The sequence below is a fragment of the Ciconia boyciana genome, chromosome 1, assembly GCF_034638445.1.
Source record: "Ciconia boyciana chromosome 1, ASM3463844v1, whole genome shotgun sequence".
Lineage (NCBI taxonomy): Eukaryota > Metazoa > Chordata > Aves > Ciconiiformes > Ciconiidae > Ciconia > Ciconia boyciana.
The window spans coordinates 22,978,380-22,997,739 of record NC_132934.1 but is presented as its reverse complement, the minus strand read 5'-3'; the positions used below and the strand labels follow the sequence as shown (position 1 = coordinate 22,997,739).

The 19,360-nt window shown below is 46.1% G+C and overlaps 1 protein-coding gene and 1 long non-coding RNA gene across 3 annotated transcripts in view; one reads left to right on the top strand and one right to left on the bottom strand.

Annotated features, from left to right (window-relative positions):
* The window catches only part of PANX2 (pannexin 2), a 24,564-nt gene extending 21,459 nt beyond the window's left edge, over positions 1-3,105 (bottom strand). For both annotated transcript variants that reach the window (XM_072860546.1, XM_072860554.1), the window contains exons 1-2: positions 2,543-3,105; positions 1,756-2,074 (exon numbers count right to left, since the gene is read on the bottom strand). In XM_072860546.1, the coding sequence (XP_072716647.1) occupies positions 1,756-1,981 (226 nt within the window). In that variant the 5' untranslated portion in view covers positions 1,982-2,074; positions 2,543-3,105. The remainder of the gene's footprint in view (positions 1-1,755; positions 2,075-2,542) is intronic.
* Positions 1,803-19,360, top strand: LOC140651283 (uncharacterized). Its single transcript, XR_012042335.1, has 6 exons — positions 1,803-2,999; positions 13,085-13,226; positions 14,829-14,972; positions 15,505-15,830; positions 16,426-16,591; positions 16,727-19,360. It is a non-coding gene; the product is annotated as an uncharacterized lncRNA (long non-coding RNA).

The window sequence follows — 19,360 nt, the reverse complement described above, 5'->3', positions numbered from 1 at the left end:
GCCTAGAGAATAGTCTTCCACAGCATAAAATAAACTCAAATGCAGAAATTCAGTAGACCCCCTCTCTTCCACATACTTGTGTGGACCACAGTTCAGGCTTGCAGAGGGACATCCACTGTATTAATCTGAGTCTCTTAGACTTGAGGCTTCCTCCGCAATCTGCAGTCTCGGAGGATTTGTTCATATAGAACAAGTTACTGCTGTCTGCACAAGCAGTGAGTCATCAAAGGAGTTCTGCTAGGAAACTCGCACAATGTAAAGGAACACACGTGAAGGGGCATGACCTTTCCTGCACCCAGGAAGGCCTAAGGTTATCTTTAGGCCTACTCAGGTTCAAACCTGGTCATCTCAAACAGTATGAAGGCACATATATAAGTATGTACTCTTGTGAGCTTCTGTAGGATTGCCTTTTTATTAGTTTACTTCTGCACAAAACAAATAGAGGAAGGGATCCCAAAACTTTTGCATTCTACAGAGGACCACCAAAGGTGACCTTGAATCCTGCCTTTCAGTCGCTATGAAGAAACGGTTTTCAGATGTTCAGCAAGCTCAGCATGCCCTGAAAATATAGGCTCTTTGAGATACCTCCAGATGACCATCCAAAAAATGAGGCTCTTACCACCAACTGTGGCTGAAGATCTTGAGCTAGATAACTGTACGTTTAAAAACTGAGGCAGATTGAAAAAGTTTTAACTATAATTAAGAAAAATCTCAGGACTCCATTTGCAAGGACTTATACTTCTAGGTAATTTAACTTTATCTCATAATGAAAATAAGTATTAAGGATACGTAAGTGCTGGAAGTCAATCCCAAAGCAGCGTGCAAGGCAAGAGCCTGATTCTGCTACGTTTAGACTGATTGAATACAGCCAATTCCCACTCACTTCACAAGCTACAGACTGCCGGGTCAGTCCTGTATATTAAAGCGCTAATAATTTCACATGGGTCTTCAGTATGGAGCTTCAGGGGACCTTAACAGCAGTCATGCGCTGGCAGCTACACTTATCAAGCCTATACTTCAGAAAGTAAAACAATGTTTACATACATGCTAATGGCCCCAAAGGTGTCATAATAGCTTACCGGGTCAGTAATTTTCAAGGCTCATCAAAACTTGACCTTCCTAGACTGGAAGGACTCTGCACTGGCAGTGATGGGCAAGCAAACCAGGCTTTTTAAACTGTTACCGGCTGTATGCAAGATGTAGGCCCTTAAGACACACACACCAGTGATCTCCACTATCACGATATGGCAAAGCACAGTGTGCATGTGTCTCCATATATTGTATCAGTCTCCGCGAAAGCATCTGCCTCTCCCTAGCAGGCCAGTGAAACACTCATGTTGTAGATGCCTGAATTAACGTTAGGACAAACGCTTGAAGTCAGCCAGGGTGCAGCTCGGGACCTGTCCAGGATCCACCTCAAGGAGCATAAAACCGCACCCCGTGTCACCCACACCAGCTCTCAGCCGCTGCAGGGCAGCGGACACCTCCCCGTGCCGTTGCTGCCTGCAGGCCAGCGACCCGCGGCCGCTCGCCGAGCGGGGGCAGTGGGGTCCCCTCCCACCGGCGGGGAAAGGCGCTTCCCCACCCGCCGAGGCGAGAGGCAGCAGCTGCCCCCTCAGCGCTGGCGGCCGCAGGGAGCGGCCGCCGCCGCGGCCCGCGCCCGCCAAGGCGAGGGGCGGCGGCCGCCCGCTCAGCGCCGACGGCCCCGCCCGCCCCGCCGCGCCCCGCCCGCTGAGGGCATCCCGCCGCCCTTACCGGCGAAGTTCTTGGTGAAGACCAGGGTGACGAGGAGGATGGGGATGAGGACGGTGCCGATGGTGACCACGCGGTCGAAGGGCAGCTCCAGCTTCAGCTGGAGGAGCAGAGCCGCCAGCGCGCCCGCCTTGTCATCCTGCTGCCCCGGCAGGATGAGCTCCTTCAGCTTCTCGCCCGCCAGCAGCGCGGTGGCCATGTCGGGGTGGTTATCGATGATGTGTTGCATAAGCGGCGGCGGCGGGCGGCCTCACGCCGCCGGGCCTCCCCGGGGACGGGCGGCGCGCTGCGGCGGGCTGGCTGCGGGCGGCGCCCGCCCGGCCTGCGGGGACAACACCGACAGTGGTAACGGCGGGGCCGCGGCCGGGCTCCTCTGCCGCAGCGGCACCATGCTTGGCCCGGCGGGACGCTGCCCCTGCGGGGCGTGCCGCTACCCCCGGCCTCCCGCCGGGCCCTGCGCGCAGCTCCCCCGCCGCCAGCCCGGCGGGGGCATCCCCCCCGCAGCCCTGGTGGGAGCGGGCCGGAGTAACGAGGCAGCCGGGCAACCGCGACCCCAGCAGCCGCGCAGCGGCAGCCGTGCAGTACGAGGCAGCCTCCCTCTCCCCGCAGCCGTGCAGAGAAATGTCACGAGAGGCGGGCAACGCAAAGAACTGCCCGGTGACAGCTGTGCAGTTAAGCGCTGCCTCCGCTTTGCAATTCATGCTGTACAACAGCGGTGAGGCAGCCATGCAACAAGACAGACTGGAGCTGCCTCTCTTAAAGTGCTGCAGACAAGGAAGAGGGCATTTACCTGGCAACTTCGGTTCCCTCCGTTCCCAGGGGATGGTGAGCGAAACCGATGACTTGTAAATAACAGCGGAAGCCGCAAATAAACTTACACTGGACCTTCCTGCCGGAAAAAGGTCCCTGCACCTCCACTAGTAATAAAATCGCTCCGCATTCGGAGCGGGAGGCGAGTGATGTATTGATGCTTGTTATTGCAGCGGGTGGCTGGCGCTTGCATGGAAATGCCCGCCTGCACCGAGCAGCAGTAACGTGCAGAGCAATTCAAGAAGGGGCTCGCAGCAGCCGCGGGGAGGAGGAGGAGAAGAAGGAGGAGGAGGAGGAGGAGGAGGCGAGAGCAGCACCGGAATGAACTGCGGTAACGCAGAGGTCCTTTAAGGTTTTAAAGCGAACAGCTGGAGCCTGCTGAGCTGGGAGCAGGAGCCTCAGCAGGGGGCCGGGAGCGGCGCGGCCGCAGGCAGCCGGTACGGGCACAACACTTGCGAGGCTGCAGCGTGCAACACGTTGCGGCGGCGGCCCCGGGCAGTGGCGGCGGCCCCGTCCCTGCAGGAGCCACCGCGCGGCGGCAGCGCGCATGCGCCGGCGCGGCTCTGGGGGCGCGGGGCTGGGGGCACGGCGGCCGTTGCCGCCCGCTGACGGGCGCGGAGGCGGGCGGGGGGAGGAGGAGGAGGAGGAGGACGAAGAGGGGAGGCCAGGCCAGGCCAGGCCAGGTGCTGGAGGGGACCTGGAGGCAGCGGGGGCGGGTGACCCCGGCAGGAGCAGGCCCAGGCTCCCCTCCCTTCTCCTTCCCCCAGGCCTCCCCACAGCGCACACAGGGGAGCTCAGGCCCGGGTACGGCGGCGCCTCCCGCAGCCCAGTGGCTTGGGCAGGGGGGGTGGCGGCGAGGGAAAGGGAGACCCTCACCCAAGCAAGCAGTGCCCTGAAGGTCTTGAACCTGCGGGCCCGTCAGGATTTAGGTGCTCCCGTTAGAAACCCTTCCAGCTGCTTGCTTTTTAAAGCTCATGCAGGGTTAGTCACGCCTGATAAAACAGCATAAGGGGTAGAGAGCTTGCCAGAAATGCAGAGGACAGCTTTCAGCTTGCCTCAGCCTAATGGGGTTCAGGCCTGTATCTTCACAGAGGTGACCAGACCTTGCTGTCCATCTCTGCAATGGGCTGGGAACAAATCATATTTATCACTCTCAGGGCAAAAGCTGGACCACACAGTATCAAAGGAGGACATACATGCTGCATCATAGCCAGCAGCTATGGCATTCAGAAAAAAGCTCCGGGTCACAGTTCCTCCTCAAGTTGTTTATGGATTTTATATTAGCAGTACTTAGATGAAAACCAGAGATACACTTAAATATTGCTGACATTTCTCTAAAGGATTTGCAGTTGTCATCTGCAACGCAGCATGAGCAAGGCAGAGATTTTAATCTTTGAAATTTCCCTTTCCCCAGTCACTGTGAACAATATGATGGTCTTGCTTGTTATTCAAGTTTAAATATTGGGTGCAGGCTTTAAATAATACTTCTTGGCAGGGGTCCTTCCATCCAGGCAGGGATGTAATGAACAAGGCAAGAGGGATGTCCTGATGGTGACAGCCCTGATAAAGGATCCCAGGCAGCAGACACAAAGCTGTGATTGCCACATGCTCCTGAAGAGCACTGAGGATGAGAAAGCAGGAGAGCCTAAACCTGAAGCTGTCACCATAGCTTGTTTCATTTTCCCTGCTCCTCACCCTCCGTAGGCTCTGTGGCTCTGTTGGCCCTCTGTAAGGGCCAACATGCAGTATCTGCCTCATGGGCAGAAGAGAGTGAGGAGAGGTACCGTCTTCTCGCCCCCTTGTCCAGGTACCGTGGGTACTTGTGATGTAGCGCAGCAGAGAGTTCGTGGTCACCAGCTGTATCCCAGGCAGGAGAGAAGGCAGGGTGAGGTAGGAGGCAGAGCAGTGAGGAGCCTGGTACGGTGAACTTGGAATGGAGTACAGCCTGTGTCGTTCCCACACGTGAGGAGAGGGGGGGACGGTTGCTGGTTGAGGCCTCAAGCCTCCTGGCAAACACCATCAAATCCCCATGCAGCTCCTGCACAACAATCCTTCCTACCTGCGGTGAGGGATGGATGCACCAAATTCTCTTGCCATAGCTGTGTTTGGGCTATGCGTGTATTTTATCAGCACCTAACATGCAGGCTTTCCATTCCAACAACAAACTGCAATTCCTTACGCACTTCTTATTGCTGCTGCCAGAGGGATGATATTGAGCAAGGTGGACTGATAGCCTGAGGCAGCACAGCTTATCTTCTGCAAAACTTTTGCTCAGACTTTCAACATTGTCATCGTTTCACCATGCTTTTCTCTGCTGTTGACAATCTTGTCCTGCTCATTGAGAATGTTGCTGAAAGACCATTTTCCTAGTCCTCACTTTGTCATCTCCTTTTTGAATCCTCTCTTTTGCCCCTCCAGTTACTTAATTCGAAACAAGCTGCTTGCTTTCTGTTTTCAGAGGCTTCCTGTGGTATTTCTACCTTCCCCTGCCTAAGCCCTTACCACTTGTCTGCTATCTAGATGCTGACTCTATGTGCTCGCTCGTGTTCTCCCATGAGGAAATAATGCCAGCCTCTAGTAACCATTTCTAAGGAAGCTCAGTGTAAACATCTACAAACTTTAAGAACATAGGAGCAGCCATCCTGCGTCCATCTAGTCCTGTATTATATCTCCAAGTGTGGCCGTAACTGGACAATTAAGGAAGCATTAAAATGAGGCAGCCTGTGTTGATGCCTTTTCCCTATCACTGTCCCAGCTTCCAACTAGGTTCAGGGAATTTCCTGAGCTTGTGATGGTGTAATAATGTCCAAAAGGTCTCTTCTCAGAGTATTTTTTCTGGTTTCCTGTTGGGACTGTGCAAATTTCTGGCATCCACAGCCTCTTTTGTTAAGGAATTCAACAGGCTTACAATCTGTTGTATCAAAACCACCTCATTCTGTTTGTTTGAAACATAATTTAATTTGATGGGCCCTAGTTATGGGAAGGTATTTGGATCAATCCCTATCCATCTTTTCCATGATGCATATGCTTTTGTAGATATCTATTATATCTTCCCCCTAAATTATATCTAGTTCCACATTTAATATCCAAGGAGTCTTACTAGCATAGAACAATAACCATAAATCGGACACTCTGTTTTTAAAATAAATATGACATCCATGAGTAATTCACATTTCTCTTTTGAAGCTTGCTTCATTATAATACCATTATTTGATTTAATCATATCAATTTAGTAGTCTTGCTTGGCAAGATTATGTCTGTATAGCAAGCCAAAGAGACAGTCAAGATGGAATAGTACTGTCAAACCAAAATGTGGGTAAACAGAACCCTGTAGTAGGGCAGAGACTGGGACACGGAAAATTACTGTCATAATTTACAGACAAACACCATAGCCAAGTTTCTCAGCAATAACATGCTGGCATGTATGCTGCTGGATAATCTAGACAATAATCAGACTGTGATAATAATCCTGTGCTAATAAATATTTCACAAGCTGCTGGTAGGGTCAGAAATTGATTTACAGATCAAAGTGGAAAGCCATGTGAATGAATTCTAATTAATTCTAACAAAAGATCAAAAAAGGAGTATTATTTTTAGACAGTTTGAATGAACCATTTGGTGTTATCATGTAGAATATATTGATTCTTGAAGGTAAAGTGTGGCTTTTTAAAGTCTTGTTTTCTGAAGTTCTGAAAGTTCAGAAATTTTAAAGCAAATGAGTAAAAGTGAGAGATTGATTGCAAATTCTGACAGGGAGACCTGTAGCATCTAGAATTTGCCTTCTAAGCAGAGGTTACACTACCTTTAGATGCAGCGTGAGATTTATCTATTCAAACGTGAAGGCATCTGAGCTAGATATTGCAGAGCACTATTCCTGAATCGTGTAGGAGGAGAAATAACTAAATGTAATGGTGCAGTTCATGTGACCAAATGCAGATGTCCTCTTCAAAGTGAGATGAATCATTTCCACATTGTGGGTGTCCAGAGTTTACACATGAATCCCACTCACTGTCTCTTATATTACAGCTTGTCCCAGCTTAGCCATTTCCCCAAGGGCAACTGTATGCTGTCTTTGTCCTTGTCAGTTTCTAGTCACTTGGGAATTGCTGCCTTATAATCTGGTGGTTTTAACATCGGTCACACTACTACGAATCCTTCATGCAGTCCCCCAGGATGTCTTTATGGAAAGGATGCAGCTTCTCTAATAACATCATTGAGGAGCAGAAGGACCGGGAAGCAGCTGTGGGGCATTTCTTGCCTTCAGCCAAGGCTGTGACTCTAATCCACGTAGCCTTTACCCCATCAGCCCACCTTGAGAATCGCATCACTCACCGAGCAGTGGCATGGGGGCAGCGTGGCCCTCGTGCAGACCAGCTACTCCTGTGGTTGCATGGATGCTCTCGCTAGGCTAGGTTTGCAGTTAGTGCTGCCACAGCTCTGCAGGTACTGCTGTCTGTCTGCGTGAGCAGCAGTCATGCCTTTGGTGAGAGCAGTCATGCCTTTGCAGATGTGCCCAGTGAGACAAGACTGTGTAGAACTGGCAGATGGCAGCGAGATGTGACAGTGGGTCTTAGCACTGAGGTGAGGGTTTTGGCAGTAAAGGGAAGTGAGATGCCAGATGATAGTGAAAAGTGGCAACTGGCAATGCAGCCTGGCTGTGGCTGCTGGCACCAAGATGAGGCTTTCTCAGTAAGAGGAGGCTCTGTGCTCTCTGTCAAGAAAAAGTGACTCTTAACAGTAAGATGTGATACTGTTGGTGACGTTGGTGAAGTATTTTTTGCAGCAGTGCACATCTTGCTAATGGATCTCTTCTGGGATTGTTTAGAATAGAATACACCATTTCAGTTGGAAGGGACCTACAGTGATCATCTAGTCCAACTGCCTGACCAATTCAGGGCTGACCAAAAGTTAAAGCATGTTGTTAAGGGAATTGTCCAAATGCCTCTTAAACACTGACAGGCTTGGGGCATCAACCACCTCTCCTGTTCCAGTCTTCACCCTCCTCTTGGTAAAGAAATGCTTCCTAATATCCAGTCTGAACCTCCCCTGATGCAGCTTTGAACCATTCCCATGCGTCCTATCGCTGGATACCAGGGAAAAGAGACCAGCATCTCCTTCTCCACTTTCCCTCCTCAGGAAGCTGTAGAGAGTAATGAGGTCACCCCTCAGCCCCCTTTTTCCAAACTAGACAAGCCCAAAGTCCTTAGCCGCTCCTCATAGGACATTCCTTCCAGCCCTTTCACCAGCTTTGTTGTCCTCCTCTGGACACATTCAAGGACCTTCGCATCCTTCTTAAATTGTGGGGCCCAGAACTGCACACAGTATTTAAGGTGAGGCCGCACCAACGCTGAACACAGTGGGATAATCACCTCTTTTGACCGGCTGGTTATGCTGTGTTTGATGCACCCCAGGATGCAGTTTGCCCTCTTGGCTGCCAGGGCACCCTGCTGACTCATACTGAGCCTGCTGCCGACCAGCACCCCCAGATCCCTTTCTGCAGGGCTGCTCTCCAGCCACTCCTCTCCCAGTTTATACTTGTGCCTGGCGTTACTCTGTCCTAGGTGCAGAATCCGGCATTTTGACTTGTTAAATTTCATCCCATTAGTCATAGCCCAATGCTCCAATCTATCTAGATCCCTCTGCAAGGCCTCCTGTCCCTCAAGAGAGTCAGCAGCACATCCCACTTTGTTATCATCAACAAACTTGCTAATGGTGCATTCAACTCCTGCATACAGATTGTTGATAAATGTATTGAACAGAAGTGGCCCTAGAATTGAACCCTGAGGAACACCACTGGTGACCAGTCGCCAGCCAGATGTAGCCCCATTCACTACAACCCTTTGAGCCCTGTCCTTCATCCAGTTCTTCACCCAGCACACCGTGAACCCGCTCATCTCACAGCTGGACAACTTGTCCAGAAGGATGCTGTGAGGGACAGCAACAAAAGCCTTACTAAAATCCAGAAAAACTACATCCATCGCCCTCCCTTCATCCACAAAGTGGGTGACCTTATCATAGAAGGATATCAAATCAGTTAAACAGGACTTTCCTTTTGTGAACCCATGTTGACTGTGCCTGATGATTGCATTATTCTTTAAGTGCCTTTCAGTAGTATCCAGTATAGTCTTCTCCAGGAACTGAGGTTAGAGTAACAGGTCTGTAGTTCCCTGGGTCTTCCCTCACATCCTTTTTGCAGATTGGAATAACTTTGGCTAGCTTCCAGTCAGCAGGGACCTCCCCAGACTCCCAAGACCTCTGGTAGATGATCAAGAGGGGTCCTGCCATAACATCCACTAGCTCCTTCAGAACTCTGGGATGAGTCCCGTCAGGCCCCATGGACTTGTGAACATTCAGCTGATACAGCTGGTCCCTTACAATTTCAGTGTCCACAAATAGAAGGTCACTGTTCCTGCACTTGTGGTCCTCCGACTCGGGACCGGGCAGCCCAAGGTCTATCAGTATTATTAAAGACTGAGGCAAAAAAAGCATCGAATGCCTCCCCTTTTTCTTCATCCCTATTAGATGACCATCTTCAACACGTATCAGTCCAATGTTTGCTTTAGACCTCCTCTTTTTTATGTCTCTTGTCCTCCCAGTTCCGTAGTTCCCTGGGAAATCCTATTCGACTGGACCTTAAAAGTTTCAGCTCACTGTGCCGTATATTATTTCTCAAGCAGAAGTGAGTGATCAAAAGCAAATTTTGCTCCCTGAAGGTATGAGGAGATTATACAACCAGCCTCATTAAAATGCTTGGAGGAGGAGTACTGATTCCAGGTCCCTTTCCCTTTCCTGTCTACTGAGTGTTGGTAACAAATTCAAGCAAAAGAGGCTCATGCAGGTGGCAGGAGATGGTGGTGACCCTGCAGGTATGGCCGGTGACAGCAGGGTGCTGGCCTGGCTGGCTGCTTCTGCTTCTACTTCAGCTTCTCTCTGCTGTGCAGAGGAAGGAAGAGATTGCTGCAGGAAGACACGGTGTGGCCTAGACTCTTTCCCACTGCTGTCGTCTGCCACTGTGTCAGCAGTGCAGGCTGTAGGAGACTGATTTCTGCCTTCTTCTTTACATCCGTTCTTCCTTGTGCCCTCTTGTGCTAAGAAAGGCCTGTGGTGAGGCTTTGGAGTAGCAAGACATTCTCTTAGCGACTTCTGCGCTGTCTGCTTGCCATGTGCAGGGATGCACTTGGGTGGAGGCACTGGCATGTGCAAGGCCATACTGTGAGTAGGAGCCCCTGCTCAAACATTGGGCTTCAAAACCAGCTCACGCCACCATGGGAACCAGGAAGGCAACTGAAACTGTTCAAGGGCAAAGAGACTGTGTGAGCACAAAACGGGTTATTCTGTTGCTCTGGTATGCAAGCTGTCTCTGCATAAAACAAGAAACTGCTTGGCTTACATAGAGTTAGTAGGGAAGTCAAGGCTAAAGTAAGTTAACATAATTCTGTCCAAAAAGCTTATGGTAATGAAATGTAACCAGCTTGAATGAAAGGGTCTGAAGGGAGTCTTGGGACTATCTAGATAACAGTATGAGTAATACTATATTCTATCAAAACTTCCTAGATAACAGTGTTAGAAACAGCAAATTTGCGTGTGGATGTAGCAGAATTGGGACCAATGAGGAAAAAATAATTAGGGGCAGGTCATTAAATAGGTCCCATATTTCTGGGAGGAGTCTAGGCAGAGAAAGGGAGGTGCAGGGTTGGTGAAAAGGTGAGCTCAGGAAAATAAACACTAGGAATTAAAATAATTAAATAGGAAAAAACCAGGAAATAATTAAAATAATAGGCATTAGGTATAATCCAGTGGATAACAAAGAAGGGTGAGATATTCTGGTTGCAGAAGTGTGGACACCTCCAGTGGTAAAGCTGACCTGTGGCCCCAAGCCCCTGCAGGATGCCAGACAACACCCTTGGGACAACCTGCCTGACTCTCTCAGATCTATGTCCAAAAGACTTGGCGTGCAAGGGTGGGGTGAGAAGGGATGGGCTTGTGCCCTAATACTAAGTGGAGAAGGGAAGGCAATAGAATTGTAACGTGATAGAGCTTGCATGTGATTTATATGATTTCTTCATAGTCATATAATTGTGAATTACTACTATTACACAGAATCACACAGAATCACAGAATCGCACAGATTGGAAAAGACCTTTAAGATCATCAAGTCCAACCGTAAACCTAACACTACCAAGACCGCCACTACACCATGTCCCTAAGCACCTCATCCAAACGTCTTTTAAATACCTCCAGGGATGGCGACTCAACCACTTCCCTGGGCAGCCTGTTCCAGTGCTTGATAGTAACGGGCAATATAACTGTAACGCAGAATTGTTGTTTGTAGTCGTACAGTTGTGAATGGGTACTGCTAATATTAGACATTTGTTCATTAGCCATTAAGGTATTATCAGTCTCTTAGGGGTGTGTTTATTAATCAGTAAATATCATAAATGTTAATCAGTTATATCTTAGGTCTCCAATCTAAAGGAGAAGAGTCAGACACATAATATACTTTGATAATTATTTAAAAAACTATTTTAATGCAAAAAGCTAAAATAATTTCATTTCCTGAAGACTTCCCAACTAGTTATGCACAAGAACCGAGAAAATGAAACGGAGTACTTTTGCGGCCTGTGATGTGGGACTTTTTGCAGCACTGACCTAGTGCTTTTATTTTAATGTCATTATGGCATTGATTGTTGTGGAGTCAAGAGAGCTTACAGTGGTGCAAGCCAAAAGGCTATACAGAGTCCAAGTGTGGATGTTTTGTGGGGCCTCAGTACTGCGGCTGAAGACAGTGAGACACGGGGCTGAAATGCTTCAGTAGCAGAGACTGCAGCTGCATACAGCTTGCTCATGGCAGGAAATGCATACAGTATTAGAAAGGCTGGGCATGATAGTGCATGGGACCTGGAGATGAAATTACCAATGTGAGATGGAAGAGACATTCAGACAGAGCCCACCAAAGTACAGAAACTAACACCGAGGGAAAGAAACAAAGAAAACAGCATCTTAAAAATTTGTTTGCATTTAATTTTGGCAGTTTGTATTACTTTAGAGGAGACTAAAGACATAAATGTATTGTGTATTGAATTGATAGTGTCTTTATACTTGTATCTTTCTGTTGCCAGAAGACAGCTTGTTTCTTGTTTTAGTTTCTTGCTTCAAAACTTCAAATTCTGACAAAGCAAGCAGAGCACATGCTTAACTGCTTTGCTCAGTACAGATTGCAATCAGCAACATTCTTTCAAATTCCGCTCTGAGACTTGCAAAGTAAAGGCTTCATCCTGCCAGGCGGTGGTATTAAGTATCACATGGAAGGGCGTCATAATTCCAGTTCAGTGTAGCAAGGAGCATTTAAAGTTGAAGTAAACTCGTAATGCAAATGAACAAGGAAGTACAGATGAGATGACGATGACCTTTTTTTCATCAAACCCTAAGTGAAGGGGTAAGAGCCCTGATTTCTGCTGCTAGTCCTGCTTGTTTGAGCATCACAAGCTAAAATACATAAATATCATTTGGAGCAAGGAACAAAACTCTCCAGCACTCATAAACTCCTGGGAGTCCTCATCTCGCTGTGCCACACACAGGTCCCCTATTGCTTGTCCCCCCTCCCTGGTCCCATTAATCTTGCGCTCTCTGCTGCACATTGGCTCTGCTTCAGCAGGACAGATGGAGAACACCACTGCTGTAGCCTATTTTGTAGCATGATTGGGCATTTTATTGAGAAGTACAGATTCAAATTCTTCAGGCTGAAGAGGGCCTAAATCTCAGATTTTTCACTTCCCAGGGAAGTACTCTAACACCTAGGATACCATGTTGTCTCCTCTGCTACAGAATTTTCTTTAATGAAAAATAAAGGAAAATGCTAATGGTGTAATTTTACAGCTGCTCAGAGCATTCAGTTATGCTCAGTTGTTGTCTTGCTATTTCTGTGCATCAGTCTTCAAATAAATGGCATATTAACAGGAAGGAAGGTTTTAACCCTACATCTTGACATACAGAAGTAGTACCAGAGGGATTCCTTCTATTGCATGTTTCTGCATGTTGCAATAATTCAGCATGAATTATTGAATTCTAGCTGGGTGGGTTCTGCACGGCGTTCTGAGATCTGCAAGATAAGCTGTGCTGCCAGAAGGCTGAGCATACTGCTGCTACCCTGGAGGTATTTTAGGGAGAAAGCTGTGGAATATACTGCCGCAGAGGCAAAAGAGAGAGGCCGTGTTCCAGGAGGTAGAGAAATGCAGGAGGAACAGAGCAGAGAACTTTGCACAGGTTTGTGGTACAAGAAGGAGAGAGTCAAGGTGAGGGACAGCAACGCCAGTTCACAACCACCCTAAGCAACTTCCAGCATGTTTTCTTGGGGGTCTGTGATTCTGTATGGGGTTACGAGTACCGAGCTCCTCTCTCCCTGCAGCGTGGGTCACACCTCTGTGTCTTGTTCTGGAGAGATGCACTTGCCGTTCACTGCAAAGATTCCTTTGCAGCTGCTTAACAGGAAGTTAATCTGGCCCTTCCATTTTTCCTGCTGCAGAGTGAAGACAATTCCAGGGAGACGGACAGCTCAAGCAAATGAAGGGAAGAAACAGTTCTCATCCAGGTAGTCTCTAGCCAGCCCTGCATCACATGTCCAAGTAAAGACATGAAATGGAAAGGAAATGAGGAGAGGCAAGGAGGTAAGTGAAACTCCTGCATTTTTCATCAGTTTTTGTTCATGCAGGTTGCAGTCTTTTTGATAGGGACCGTTAACTGTTATTATCAATCAGCTGTTCTAACTACACAACTATTTTAACCCCCTTGCATACACTGGCAAAATTAATACAGGTCATCGTTTGTTTTTAATACTTGGTATTGTCCATTTAATTGTGAGGAAATAAGAAGGAGCAGCTGTGCCAACATATTATTATTAATGTATTTGAAAACAGTGAGTAATCTACACAGTTCAATTATAGGGATCCCCATGTCCCCAAGCCAGCAATCGCAGAGATTTACATTTTAATTGATATTTTATTCTGTAAAGGAAAATAAAAGCCCTCAGCTACCTAAGTCCTTACAATTAATTAGGCACAAAATACTCCATAAAGATTAACAGTGCCCTCATCCCAGGAGTGCTCAAAAAAAAAAACCCCAAAAGGCAAAAGAAGCACTTTAAAATCTGTAAGCTATCTGTCTAACAACAGTTCACAATCCACAAAACAGCACATGCATTTGCAGTGAGTAATTACTCATTAGAATTGTCAGGCGTGGCATGAATTTGAACACATATGGCATCCCTAATTTCCATTGCCTGCTTTAACCTTAAGTCTATAGTTCTTACGAGGGCACATTGTTTGGTTAAGGGATCCATCAGTATGTAGCTCTGCTCCACAAAAAAATATTCGCCTCTAGTGTTCCAGTTACAGGCTGTGACAAAAGCAAGTCACGGCTGTATGTACGTGCTTTTGCAATCTTGACATCCAGGTGATTTTCAAGCCAGTGCCATTTTGATTTTGTGTTCCACATGTACAGGCCAACCCTACCCTGAATCTTCTAAATGTAATGGACTGCAAAGTAAAATTGCTGAGAGCCTGTTTCAGTACTTGAATGGATTTCTTCAGTCATGTACCATGGCCCTGAAAGACTGGAGTACCTCCCTTACAGCCTTGACATCCTCCAGACATTGTGGAGCCATTACTGGTCATCCCATGTCAGCAAGGCAGTATAATCCCACCTACCATGCTGTGCCTTGTTCTGCTGCTCCTTAAGCGTTGACGGATGAGAACGCAGCATTCATCTTGTTTGCCACATTTATCATATGCTCTGTGTTCAGTATCCATATTCAATGCCTTCACATAATGATGAACTGTCTCTTTGATGTAGTGTCCCAAACCACAACTGCCAGTAAACACAGAATCAGTGTGCAGGCCCTGCAAAGCCATATGCCTTGGCAGACTAACACAACTTCTGCCCTTGAGCCTGCTAAGAAAAAACAAGTCTCACAATGCACCACAGGGAAGTGTCCTCCTGGGAACAGCTCTGCGTTCCCATGGAGAGGGTGGATTTGCCCCTACCAACTGCCGTAAGACCATTAGGCACAGCAGGAGCACCGATAACCATTGATTGGAGCCTGTTAGGCAAGACAGCATGTGTGGGAGTGAAAGGAGTTCACCTGTCTCAAGCTTGGCATCCACATGTGCAGACGTGTGGATACTCCCTAATATGTACCTGCCTCATAAGGTCAATTATGTTTTGACCTTGAGTTACAGGAGTCAGGCAGCCTTTGTCACATCTTTTGGCAGATGCTGCTGGGTATGAATTTGGGCATCAGTCTGTTCTCAAGAGATGTTCCAGTGTAAACTGAACCAGATACTGGACGGACTTAGTGTCCAGAAGACTTCACCTGGTGACATTCTTCCTTGTTAAAAGAAAATACCACAGAAAAGGTAATGCAGAACCAGAATACCATCTTTAGTGGCTTTTGCTGTCTAATGTTTGCAAATGGGCATGTACAAATGGAGATATCCTGGCATTTATTTCCAGATGTGGGCATATTTTCTCATGGATGCCCAAACGTAAATTTCTGGAACGACAAGATTGGACAAAAACTCGAAATAAAACCAGTGCTTTGCCTAGTTAATAACAAAGCTGTTTTTAATAACAATATAGCAACAAAAAGAATGAGTTAAAATAGAAAAATCATCTGTTTTTACTATTCAAGAACTCATCATAATCTTTTCCCCTTTGAATGAGCTTTGTCTGTAGCCTATACATGAATATTTTGGCTTAGTTTCAGCTCAGATTTAGAAGTGACTGAAGTAAAGAGCTGAGAAGGGAAAAATTCTTGCAGCATTTCTCAAAAAAATTAGAATCCAAATGTATGTGAGAAATAGAGTCAATTCTCAACAGCAATGATCAATATCGGTGCCACAGATATTACCTTATGTAGCACAGTGAAAACATGTTTCTGCCCATCAGAACCAGCTTGAGTCCAGCAGCAGCAGGCAGCATCTGCATCGCACCCTGCGGTAGGACTGCCGCGTTCCTGTGATTTCCCTGACAGAAGTGCATGAAATCTGGCACAGATGAGACTCCTCACAACTTCTACATGCACACCGCACCTCTCGCCTGCCCAGTCTTGTATGTGCTAGCAGGCTGTCTGTGCACTACAGCAGTGTTTGCATCCGCAAACTCAGTGTCCCCTGTTGCAGATCTGATCTGCATGTGTCCAATAGTTTTTTCTTCAGGACGTCCAGCAGCTGGGTCTGAACCATTGCTCCAACCAAACTGCGCAACGCTTAGAAGTAAGTGACAAACAGTGAAGTCCTTCTAGGCCATCCAGTAGCCTTGCCCCAGCTCTCCACAGGGCTTAGTAGCTCAGGTATAGTGTGGGACAAAGGCAAGAAACCTGCCTGGGCTGAGGAGGAACAGGAACTAGTTCCCCAGGAATCTGGAGTGCTCAGCAATGCCATGCAGGGTCATTAGTGCGACTCATTTTTGCTGTCTGCATCTGTGTTATCTAGATTTTTGGGCTATCTATCTGGAGTATCCTAGCCTCTTTTGCCCTTGAACTAAGTAAAACTACAGTTCAAAAGCTGAATAATAAATATACTTTCTGTAATTTACATCCTCAGAGTAGTTCTTTTGACTTAATGTTCAAATGGTGTGCAAGCAAATCTGATGCCTAAAATTATCACAAGGTAAACTAAACTGATAAAGGTTTGAAGTAATACTAATTCTGTCTTGTTCCAGAGATAGTTAGTAATTATCAGCCCTCCAGTAAAGGACAAAATTGTAAACAGGTCCTCCCAGATATGTTGTAAGGAATTTCTGCTTGCTTCAGACAGTTTAGACAAATTTAATTTTTTATTTGGCTTTATTTTATTTCTCTTATTTCAGAAGGTTATTGAAGAAACATTTTTCTGTTCACCTTCCTATGAGAAGTAAAGGACACAAGTTTGAACAATAGAAATTCTAATTAGGTGTAAGAAAAAAAATTACCATTATGATGGTCAAACACTGGAAGAGGCTGCCCAGAGAAGCTGTGGACTCTCCGTCCTTGGAGGTATTAAAAACCCGACTGTACATGGCCCTGAGCAACCTGACCCTGTTGGATGGGCTCAGAGCAGGGGGGATGGACTAGATGATCCCCAGAGGCCCCTTCCAAGCTAAACCTATTCTATAACCTTATGTTACATAGGTAGCATTTCACGTCTCTCTTACATCTGGAAAGATGCCCAAACCCAGAAAGAAAATATGCCTTTGAGAGCTACTGTGGTGTAAGTGCTGTATAGCTGCTGCAAATCATGTCCCTCCATGCCTGGCTGCAAGCATTTTGCTTTGTACGTGATGTCACCCCTAAGAGCTATTAGGGTAAGATTACATGCAACACATCTACTGAAGAGCTGGATTCTCATCTATCAACATAACAGGTTTTTCTTGTAATCCTACGAATGTAACTGATGTAGCTTTGGGCAAAACATTTTTAATTCATGTGCTGTTCTGTTAGTTTTGGCAAACCTGCGCGTGCTGCTGGCTGTGTCCCTGATTCCGTAAACCCTGATGCACTTTCTTAATTTTATTGTCCTACACAGTCAGCCATACTAAAAAAAGTGGAAATATTCACATTAGGACGGCTAAGCCACTGTGCACGTGTTTGCAAATGGTCTGCATTTGTACACTGTTTAGCACAAGCGGGCTCCAGTCTGGCCAAGCTCTCGCTGGGCACTGCTGTAATCTAGGTGTAATAATGTGGAGGTCTCCAGTATTAACTTGACTGTACTGAGCCACTTACCTATGAATAGAGAATATAAATGGTTGAATAATTTCCCATTGTGCTGAATTTATATTATAAAATACTGATTTTGGCATAAGCCCCTACTGCTAAAGTTAGAGTATGCCTAAAGCTATAAGCTACAGTTATTGATCAAACCCCTTTTGTTTGTGGGGATAAAGACAAGTGGCTAAGTTCCTTATATAAACTCGGAACAGATGAAACCCTAACAGCCAAACAGATCAGACAGTGGGCAGGGAGGGTAAAGCTGTCAGTCACGATGCAGAAAATGGAGTTACACTAAATTAGCATTTTCTTTGGAAAGTAGCAGAAAGATAAAATTAATATATTGCAGTAAGGGGGAGATACTTTATATTCCATCATTATCTACTACAGCTTGTTAAAAAATAACTAGTCATGTGAAAAAACCCACCAAATTAAGAGAACCGGTTAATCTGCAGACAGTTTATTAAGGAGTTAATTAAAAATAATCTGAATAATTTTGAACTTAAAACAACTGCTTGAATTCTGAAGAAGTTCTGTTTAGTCTGGAAAAAACCTACCATTTTACCCATAATTAAAATGGGTGAGTGCCATGACATGGGGAACTACAGGTTGTGTAGTCTGCCCTGAGGGAAATTGTAGAGAACATGCTGTACACAGTACCGTAACTAATGCCAATCGACAAGATAAGGGCAGACACTGCCCCAGTATGAAGGCTGTGGAATGGATGTGGCTTCTTCCTAACCCTGCTAATGTCAGATCATGTAGTATTTCCAGCTGGCAGGAACCGAAGGCTTTCTAGCTCTGCACAGTGCCATAATGTCTCTGTAGCTTCTTATAACTGATGTATTTTGCTGAGAAGCCAAAGAGAAGACCAGGTGTTACACCAGGAACCCAGAAATCCACATCTGAAGCAAACCGCATCAAATACATTTGGACAAAATTACAAATGTGGTTGAAAAACTCTGAAATAATTACATGATGTAATAGACTTTTTGAAGGCATTTATGATATTAAATGTGTACTTGTTAACTTCTCGATACAGAACATTACAGCATATGAATAACTTTCATGCTGATTCACAAACTGCTAGATACATGACAATAACAACAGCAAAGATATTTGATGGAAAGAGCTTATAGGCTTAGGTTATTCAATAAAGCTTCTGCTGGAGCAGAATTAAATTAGTATATAATGACATTTTCACATTAGAAGAAAAAGTCAAGTAAAAACCAGTCATGTCAAGCAAGACTGGTAGTACCTGCAGAAAATCTGATGCTGCCCTTTGGGCATTCAGCTTGGTATCTGTGGGCTGTAGTTGTTCATCATGATCCTAAAGCCACAAAAGGAAAATTAGTCTTTGCAATATTAGATCATAATGTATTTTCTTATCTGAATGTAAGGTAAATACACATTTTTCATTAGTAGAAGAAATGAAACTGGAAAAATTATTAAAGGAATGTCATAGTGGCAACAACCTTTAACAGTTATCCTGATTGAACCTGCAAAAACCTGACTATTATCTGAAGAAAGAAACAAGGTGCCTGTGTAAATCTTGCTCTGCATCACCCAATGGAAAGCAGGAGTAACTCTACCAAAGTCTAAAATACATGGCATGAAGCTGCTGGCAGTGGGAGTTAAATCAGGCTACGCAGTTTCTTTAAATGCAATAGATTTGATCAGTCTGAGGGCGTGCGGTAATTTCTTACTTTGCTAGGGAGAGGGAGGTATATACCTCCCAAGGCACTGCTGACGCAGAGGATGTCGGTGAGGTGGAATAATTGCTGAGGTACCTGTCTCATTCTATCTGTGCTAAGGGAACCGCTCAGGTGTTAATGGATTATTACACTGCATACATCTACCACAAAATATGCAGGCAGCTATTCAAAAATTCACATTAGATCTGTAATATTCTCTTAAAAGGGGAGAAAGAGATTCAATGAGTACCTGACCAAAGGTCATCATTTAAAGGTTTTCAGCCCCAGTGCATGCAAATACACACTGATGTAAAGACAATGGACTTCCTGAAATGTTTTCTTTTTTAAAAAAAAAAAATTA